Source organism: Marmota marmota, unplaced genomic scaffold (genome assembly GCF_001458135.2).
Source record: "Marmota marmota marmota unplaced genomic scaffold, marMar, whole genome shotgun sequence".
NCBI lineage: Eukaryota > Metazoa > Chordata > Mammalia > Rodentia > Sciuridae > Marmota > Marmota marmota.
The window spans coordinates 35,499,621-35,509,548 of NW_026000240.1; the positions used below are offsets into that span (position 1 = coordinate 35,499,621).

Below are 9,928 nucleotides of genomic sequence, written 5' to 3' on the forward strand. Positions count from 1 at the left end.
AAATTGCTTAGGGCCATGCTAAATTGCTGAGGCTGGCCTTGAGTTGAGTTCCTCACACCTCAGCCTCCCAAATCACTGGTATTACAGTCTTGGGCCAATATGCCTGGTCCTTATTTGTTTTGTTTTCTATTTTCCTTGTAAACCTTGTAACTGTTGCTTTTTCAAAATTCTGCAGAAATACAACTTCTAACAAAATAATCTGACCCAGTATTTTGAGATGCTAGCCCTCACCTACAGGACAGATAGGATTGAATTTAATAATGCATGCCAGTGCCCCTTGAATCTAGAGAAGTTTGCAAAATTTAGAATTAAAACCGACTACCGGGGCTGGGGATGTGGCTCAAGCGGTAGCGCGCTCTCCTGGCATGCTTGCGGCCCGGGTTCGATCCTCAGCACCACATACAAAAAACAAAGATGTTGTGTCTGCCGAAAACTAAAATATAAATATTAAAATTCTCTCTCTCTCTCTCTCCCTCTCTCCCTCCCTCTATAAAAAATAAAACAAAACAAAAAAAAAAAAACCGACTACCACTACTTTAAGACTGATGGAATGGACGAATGGACTTCAGGTTATTCTACAACCAAGACTTAGAGATCAATGCCAAGGAGGATTAAAAGGCTAAGAGAAAGGGCCAGGAGCAGTGGTGCATGCTTGTAATCCTAGCAGCTCAGGAGGCTGAGACAGGAGGAGTTCAAAGTCAGCCTCAGCAATGGCGAGGCACTAGGTGACTTAGTGAGTCCCGGTCTCTAAATAAAATACAAAATATGGCTGGGGATGTTGCTCAGTAGTTGAGTGCCCCTGAGTTCAATTCCCAGTACCAAAAACAAATCTGGCAAGCGAGCACAGTAGGTGGGAAGTCTGCCCTCTTTTTTGTTGTTGTTTGTAGTTGTAGATGGACAGCATGAATTTATTTTATTTGTTTTTATTTTATTTTTTTTATGTGGTGCTGCGGATAGAACCCAGAGCCTTACATGTGCTAGGCAAGCACTCTGCCACTGAGCTATAACCTCAGCCCTGCCCACATTTTTATCCCTAATGCAGCACTACCCTAATAGGAGTTCAGGTTACAATCTCCAGATTGACAAATTTAAGATTGGCAAGGGAGGGCTGGGGATGTGGCTCAAGCGGTAGCGCGCTCGCCTGGCATGCGTGCGGCCCGGGTTCGATCCTCAGCACCACATACAAACAAAGATGTTGTGTCCGCCGAAAACTAAAAAATAAATATTAAAAATTCTTTCTCTCTCTCTCCCTCCCTCTCTCACTCTATAAAAAAAAAAAAAAAAAAAAAAAAAGATTGGCAAGGGAAAGGGGAAGGGCTATAGTTATGATTAAATCACCTACCACACTATAAGCATTATGATTGGAAGACTTAAGGACAAAGGGAGATATGTTGTAAGGCCCAAATTAGCTACTTTTTTCTTGTCTTTTTCTTTGTTTTGGTACCAGAGATTGAACTCAAGGGCACTTAACAACTGAGCTACATCCCCAGCACTTTGTTTTTTAATAACTTTATTTATTTATTTATTTTTATGTGGTGCTGAGGACTGAACCCAGGGCCTTGCATGTGCAAGGTGAGCACTCTACCCACTGAGCCATAACCCCAACCCTCTAGTACTTTTTACTTTTTTATTTTGATACAGGGTCTCACTAGGTTGCATACAGCTTTGCTAAATTGCTAAGGCTGGCTTCAAACCTATAATCCCCCTGCCTCAGTCTCCTGAGCTTCTGGGATTACAGACATGTACCACTCAGGAAAAATGGTTACATTTTAACCATGTGATTTTGTAACTTAAAAATGGCTCCACTCACTTTTTTTTTTTTTTAATATTGCTCAGAAACAATGATGGTCACCTTTATGGGGTGGACTGAACCCTTCCCCACTCAAGAGGATAAAGCAACTGAAGTCCATCCACAAGTCCTATCAGAAATGTACCATGCGCTGGGCTGAGCACAGTGGTACAGGTCTACAATCTCAGAGACTTGAGAGGCTGAGGCTGAGTCAAGAAGATTCCAAGTTTGAAGCCAGCATTAGTAATTTACTCAAAGGGCTGGGGGATGTGGCTCTGTGGTTAAGCTCCCCTGCCCTGGGTTTATCTCTGGAACAAAAAAAAAAAAAAGAAAAGAAAAGAAAGAAGGAAGGAAGGAAGGAAGGAAGGAAGGAAGGAAAGCAAGCTAGTCAGGGAACCCTATTCTGTGTGCTGTCTCCCTTGTGCTTGAGCATAAGAACCATTAAATTCTTATTTGTTTGGTATTTGCCTTTTGTGATTTTTTTTTTCCTAGGACTGAGCAAAAGAACCCCAGGCTGAGCTGATGGTAGGTTAAACACTAATCAGTGTCCTGGAAAGCTTGTAGTTAAGAAGGTCTCTAAAGAATATGATAATGAAGGAAGACAGGAAGCTGGCCACATTTCTCATCTCCAATTTTTTTTTTTTTTTAGTTCAGGGATTGAACACAGGGGACCTTACCCACTGAACCACATCCTCAGCCCTTTTTATCCTGAGACACAGACACCTTAAATTGCTTAAGGCCTTGATAAATTGATAAATTGCTGAGGCTGTTTTTTTTTTTTTTAATTTTTTTTGGGGGGATGGGTACCAGGGATTGAACTGAGGGGGGGGCACTCTACCACTGAGCCACATCCCCAGTCCTATTTGGTGTTTTATATAGAGACAGGGTCTCACTGAGTTGCTTAGCGTCTCGCCATTGCTGAGGCTGGCTTTGAACTTCCAATTCTCTTGTCTCAGTCTCCCCAGCCACTGGGATTGCAGGCTTGCCCTGAGGCTGGTTTTGAATTTGTGATCTTCCTGCCTCAGCCTCCCGAAATGCTGGGATTATAGCCTGTGCCACCACACTAGGCTTCTTATCTTTTATTTTGAGATAGGATCTGGTTAAGTTGCTTAGGGCCTTGCTAAATTTCTGAGAGTGACCTAGACTTGAGATCCTCCTGCCTCAGCCTCTCTTTTCTTTTCTTTTTTTTTTTTAAAGAGAGAGAGAGAACATTTTAATTTTTTTTTTTTTAGTTTTCGGCAGACACAACATCTTTGTATATGGTGCTGAGGATCGATCCCGGGCCGCACGCATGCCAGGCGAGAGTGCTACCACTTAAGCCACATCCCCAGCCCCTACATCTAATTTTCTTATAAGAGTTTTATAGTTTTAGATATTGCACTTATGTCTTTGATGTTAATTTTTGTACATGGTATGAGATACGTATACAACTTCATTCCTTATGTATTTATTTGTTTATTTGATGATACTGGAACCCTGAGGCACTATACCACTGAGGTATACACCCATCCCTTTTCTTAAAAAATTGAGACAGGGTCTGCCGATGTTGCTGAAGCTGGCCTCAAACATTCCATCCCCTTATCTCAGCCTCCTGTGTCACTGAGATTATAAGCATGTGTCATCAAGCCCGTCTCAACTTTATTCTTTTTTTTTTGTACTGGGAATTGAACCTATGGTGCTTTACCACTGATCTACATCCTTAGTCTCTTTTATTTTTTATTTTGAGATAGATAGGGTCTCACTAAATTGCTTTGAGCTTTGTTAAAATGCTGAGGCTGGCCTGGAACCTGTGATCCTCCTACCTCTTGAGTCATTGGGCTTACAGGTGTGTACCATGCACTCTAATTTTTTTTTTCTTTCTGTATTTGGGATTGAACCCAAAAGCTATCTACCACTGAGTTATCTCCCCAACACTTTTTATTCTGAGACAGTGTGAGGATGGCCTTAGGCCTGAGCCTAAGCAACTCCATTTTAAAAACTCCAGTTTGAAACCTGCAGTTTCACTAGGCACACCCTCAGAGCCTTCCAGTATGGCCTCAAACAAGTTACTTCCCCTCACCCTGATAAACAGAGTGAAGCCCCTGGCAGGCTGTCCTCTCCTGATAAGAGGGAAAGGCCAGAAGATCAGGGTGGAGATCACCAGACTAGATGATTCTGATCCCAAGGTATATGATGTCACTGAGAAATCTGGTGGTAGCTGATAAGGTTGAAAGGGGGGTCAAACCCCCCAAATTTAGTATAAATAATAGAGCAAATGAACAGGGATTCAGCCAGCCGAAACAAGGATGCACTGGAGCTAGAGAGCCTAATGAGGACCTGACATTCCCTCTGCTTGATCCTCACTGATCTTAAACTGCCTCGTCTGAGCCACAACTCCTCCCTAAGATCCTCTCCTCAACAGTCATCTACTCCAAGCCAGGAAAAGCCTGCCTTGGTTCCAGATCTGGTCACCTTGGTATGAGTGAGTGTGCATCTTCTGGACTTAAAGCTTAAGGCTTAAGACATTTGAACTTTGCATGCAAAGGGAATGTCTGTCATTAGCTTATCATTCCCTATCTCAAGGGAAAGAAAAAGGACAAAATTACAACTTTTTTTTTTTAATTTTGTTTTTGGTACTCGAGATTGAATCTTGGGGGTACTTTACCACTGAAATACATACCCAGCCCTTTTTTATGTTTAGAGATCTCACTCAGTTGCTTAAGGTCTGGCTAAATTCCTCAGGCTGCTCTCCAGCTTGTGATCCTCATGCCTCAGCCTCTCAAGTAGAGATTACAGGTGCATGCCATTGTGCCCAGCTTCTGAGTTAAAATTTGATGATTATTATCTCTTTTTATTTTGAGGTAATTCTTTCCTGGGCTTTGAGTACTTTCCTCACATGCATGAACTGATTATTACTCAGCTGAAGGCTCAAGGGGAACCCCTTGGAGATCTTCAGAGTAATCTCTCTTTGGGTTTTGTCCTTTTTAGCCTCTAGACATTTTTACCTTCTTAAATTATCCAGTTTTGCCTTTTCAACATGGGAGTCTACCAGATCCCACCTGGATTCCTCCTCTTTGTGCTTGGAAACACTCTTTAGACATTAAGCTGGGATAATCTTTAAGTTCATTTCATGTCTTGTCTTTAAAATCTTGTGTGAGGGCTGGAGTTGTGGCTCAGCAGTAGAGTACTCGCCTAGCATGTGCAAGGCCCTGGATTCAATCCTCAACACCACATAAAAATAAGTAAATAAAATAAAGGCATTGTGTCCAACTACAACTAAAACATAAATATTTAAAAAAATCTTGTGTGACTGATTTGTAATATCTAAAAGCCATTTTTTTCATATATTTTGTCTTGTCCTTTAGTGGAGCCAAGTGAGAGGGTAAGTCCTTTCTTGGTGACTCTATTTTGGCTTTAAGTGGAAATTCCTAAAATCAAACAATAATTTGTTCATTTGGAATATACCTACTGTGCCCATCGTGTTGCTAAAAGATGTTGGACATAGTCATTAAACAGAGAAATTTAATTCCTGCCTTCTGCTCTACATGAGCCAGTGTGAGAGACAGGCTTTAGGTGAGGATCAAAATAAAACCTGAAGACCACTATGACAATGTGTAATGACCCAATTAGTCCAAGAATTAAGAAATTCTTAATTAAGGATTCTGAAAAATTCAAATTTAAAACTAGACTAGGAGCCCAGCATTGTGGCACACACTTAGAGTCCCAGCTATTTGGGAGGCTAAGGCAGGAGGATTGCAAATTGGAAGACAGCCTGGGCAATTTAGCTAGACCATGTCTCAAAAACTAAAAAGATGTTGGGTGTGGTGGCACACACCTGTAATCTAAACAGATTGGGAGGCTAGGCAGGAGAATCAAAGTTCAAAGCCCAGCCTCACCAACAGAGAGGTGCTAAGCAACTCAGTGTCTCTAAATAAAATACAAAATAGGGCTGGGGATGTGGCTCAGGGGTTGAGCACACCAGAGTTTAACTCCCGGTACTCCTGTTGGGTGTGTGGGAGACCCTGCCTTTTGGTTTTATTTCTCCCATGGGTTTTCTCCCTGCTGAAGTTAAGTTTCCATCTGGCAAGAAGAATATCACCTTAATACCTTACCCCTACTCCTCTCTCCAAAGGCCACCAAAGTCAAAAGTCTTCTTGACCAATCCCCAAAGAACACAGTGTCCACTCGCCCTACTTGAGTTACCATGCCAATCAGCACCCGCAAAGTCACCAAGCAACCCTTCTTAAGCTGAAGCTCTGCTCTCTTCCTCTCCTTTTCTTCCCCTTCCGGCGGCTCCCCCAATGAAATCTCTTGGTTGAATATCCGACTGGGGTGAGTCACTCGCCTTTCACCCCCCAAACAAATAAATAAACTAAAAAGAACTGAGCATCTAGTTCAGTGTTAGAGCACTGCTGAGTTAACCCCTAATACCAGCAACAAAACAAAACAAAAACAAAGACTAGAATAAAAGTGTGGAAATGTGGGTTAAGAGCAAGATGTAGAGTGTCCTGGGTAGAGTAGAATGTGAGGAGGCTAGGAAGGAAGAAGGCAGTATGTGGGAGTAACTTGAGTTAAGGTGCCCAGTTGGAAAAGGTGGAAGGTACTGACCAACTTGTTGGTAGGGGCTATTCATGTTCCAGATCCACGGACTTATTAAAAGAGTTGTACTTGGGTCTAAAATCGAGGGACTCGGGCTGGGGATGTGGCTCAAGCGGTAGCACGGTCGCCTGGCATGCGTTCGGACCGGGTTCTCCTCAGCACCACATACAAAGATGTTGTGTCCGCCAATAATTAAAAAATAAAATAAAATTCTAATAATAATAATAATAATAAAAATAAATAAAATCGAGGGACTCAGTGAGGATTCATATTGAAAAGGTCAACCTACCAGAGTATAGGCAATGGAGGGGCTCCCTACCAGAGAGCTATGAGGTTAGATTTATCTGCAATGAGAGGCTACACAAGTCTGTGTTTGTGGCTGTGCTCTCACAGCAGGAGCCTGAAGGCCAGAGCCTGTCTGTACTCTCTGGATGCCTTAGAAGGCCTGTAGTCTTCTTGGATTTGGGGAAGTCTCTGTTCCAGCATGGGAAGCTTTCCTGAAAAGGAAATATCTCAGGAACCTGGAAGGATCTAGTAAGGGAATCATTAGCTTAAGTCAAAATAGAGATGAAAATGGCCAGGAGACTAAAGGTTACAAATTGTTTCCCCTGACAATGGCCTAGGAGGAAACAGATTATTTCCTATCACTGAGGGTTTCCAGGCCTGGGCTGCAAAGTACAACTTCTTTAGGCCATTCCTTGGTCTGAACTTTGCGATCCTCCCGCCTTACTCTCTGGGAATTACAGGCGTGCGCGACTGCACCAGGCATCCTCAATCCCTTAAAAAAAAAAAAAAAAAAGTCTAATATCTATCTTTGCGATTAAAGTTGGCCAGTCGCTACGCTCACTCATGTTCATGGCTATATACACAGTTAAGTGGCTACCGCCCTACCGAATCAAATAGCAGAGATTCAGAGAGACTGGAAGTGCTACAAGTGGACATAAAGGTTTGGATTCTGAAAAAGTCGACCGTTGCAGATCGCAGCGGATAGTGGACTTTAAGGTTCCCATCGTGATTGGCTAAAGGAAAACTTCCGCCGGCACTTCCGACTCCTGGCCTGCCTTGAACGCCGGTGATTGGCTAGCCTGGCCAAGTGCGAGGCTTCCCGGGAGTTGTAGTTCTTGGTTCTTTGCTCGGAAGCCAGGAAGGTTGGAGGCTCCGAGCGACGACTGAATCTGGTCGCGGCTGCTGGCATCATGTCCCGCGTGTCGGTGCCCTGTCATGTGAAAAGCACTGTAGCCCTGCAGGTGGGCGACGTACGGACTTCCCAAGGCCGGCCTGGCGTGCTGGTTATCGATGTCACCTTCCCCAGCGTTGCGCCTTTCGAGGTGAGCACGCCCCTTGCGCAAGACCCGGGCGCCTGGGCGGGGCAACTTGGAAACTTGGGCGTTTCCCAGAAGAAATCGGTTACTGAAAGCCTCTGTATTCTTGTACTGCCCTTTGACCTTACGAATTAATAAATCACTCATTTATTTATTTCTTCAATAGAATATATAGTGTTTATTAGAACTTTCTGCCCTGTTCTCTTCCACATCTCTTCCCCGCATCCAGAAGAGCACTGGCAGCAGGGTGCCAGAGAGTAGGGTATATGATACTGGAAATACTACACACACACACACACACACACACACACACACACACTTAGAGGTAAAAGATCAGGTCAGTCCTTGGTCACAGCTGGGGATAGTTAACAATGATTTACCGTGAAACCTACCTGCCTCCCCATTCTTGCAGTCCCTGTCAGAGGTCAGGTGTAACTCATTTCTCATTAGAGCCTCCCAATGATTCCAGGTTTTACTCTCCAATTGCATTTCTATATCAGCTGGCAGAGTGACTGAACACTGAGCGAGCTCAGCACAGAGGATAAATCCTATTTCTAAAGGACTGGCATTCAAAGCCATTCTTTGTCTTGTCCTCACCAGCTCTCTGGGCCCCATGCACTTTGGGTTACAGTGTGTGGTTATCTCCCAAGTTTTTCCTTATTGTCACCTGGTAAACTATTGAGAGGACCTGACGGTGGAAATTCTGAGTAGGTTTGAGGTGGACCCTGGACACCTGTATTTTAAAAAATTTCTTTGGATGACTCTGATGTGTATCCAGACACATGTTAAACATATGGCAAGATCTGCACTCATGGTTTGTTTGCATGCACTTACTCATTTAGACTGTGGGTTCTTCTAGAAAAGCAAAATTGTGTTTGGATCCCAGCGGTGCTTGTTGGATTGTTTAGCAGATGAGTTGGAGATGTGGCTCTGTGGTAAAGTGCTTACCTAGTATACATGAGTCCCTGGGTTCAATTTCAGCACTGAAAGAAACAAAAACTAAAGCAAAACCAACAACAAAATTGTTTAGCAGGGCTGAGGATGCCCCTCAGTGGTAGAGCACTTGCCTAGCAAGCTCAAGGCCCTGGGTTCAATCCCCAGCACTACACACACATACATACCTACACACCCACACACATACACACACATTTAGCAAAAGAGTGCATTTCAAAAGAAAGAAGATAGTGTCTTTGATCCTTTCAGATTCTGGGCCTGATTTGTCATGGTGAGTTGTGTGTGCTCTAGTTGCAGGAGATCACATTTAAGAATTACTACACAGCCTTTTTAAGCATTCGTGTCCGTCAGCATACTTCAACACACTCACCAGCGAAGTGGGTGACTTGCCTGCGGGACTACTGTCTGATGCCTGATCCACACAGTGAGGAGGGAGCCCAGGAGTATATATCGCTGTTCAAGCACCAGGTCAGCTTGACCTCAGCATGGCCAGGGAAGCCAATATGAGGACTTAGAGATGTGGGGGTTAGATCAGTACACCAGGAGGGAAGACGGGGGTGGGGGGGTGGGGGGGACTTGTTTGGGCTGTGGCTTCCAGGTATGTTCCTTGGAACAACTACCGTTTTTCCTTTGCACTTGCTCACTGCTGTTTGGGAGGTTCCTGGTAAGTGAATTGGGTCTTCTCTGGGTTCTTGTTTGTGTATATGTCAGATGCTGTGTGACATGACCAGAGTACTGGAGCTGCGTCTGATTCTACGGCAGCCATCACCACTGTGGCTGTCTTTCACAGTGGAGGAGCTGCAGATCTACCAGCAGGGACCAAAGGTAAGTGACTAGCTCAAAGCTGTTGGTTAGCCATTTTCCCAAGAGGCTTCCAGGTAGGGCTGGAAGAGTTGGGGCAGTGGGATCGGGTGGGTAAAGAGTGAGGATAGTGAGACTCCGGAGTCTTTCATGGAAGTTAGTTGCATGTGAATGCTAGAAGTTTGTGAGGAAAGGTGGGGGCTCTGTGTCCATATTCCTTGGCCATTTGATGGGGTTCTTTTTTTTTTTTTTTTTTTTTTTTTTTTTGGAACTGGGAGTTGAACCCAGGGCTTTGCGAATGCAAGGCAGACACTTTTCCACTGAACTACCCACCATTTTCAGAGTTGGAATCATCAGGACACACTTTCTCCATCCCCTCCCTACAATTGGAGATTGAACCCTTGGGGCACTTTACCACTGAGCTACATCCCCAGCCCTTTTTCTTTTTCTTTTTTTTTTTTTTTTTGGAGCAATATTGTGTATT

General features: G+C 43.9%; 1 protein-coding gene across 2 annotated transcripts in view; it reads left to right on the forward strand.

Moving 5' to 3' along the window:
- Nucleotides 1–7,462: 7,462 nt before the first annotated feature.
- The window catches only part of Nicn1 (nicolin 1, tubulin polyglutamylase complex subunit), a 4,904-nt gene continuing 2,438 nt past the window's right edge, over nt 7,463–9,928 (forward strand). The window contains exons 1-3 of one of the 2 annotated variants that reach the window (XM_015487202.1): nt 7,468–7,695; nt 8,935–9,111; nt 9,355–9,468. In XM_015487202.1, the coding sequence (XP_015342688.1) occupies nt 7,564–7,695; nt 8,935–9,111; nt 9,355–9,468 (423 nt within the window). In that variant the 5' untranslated portion in view covers nt 7,468–7,563. Of the gene's footprint in view, nt 7,696–8,934; nt 9,112–9,354; nt 9,469–9,928 lie in introns of both variants that reach the window. The other variant, XM_048794064.1, reaches the window with a different exon arrangement.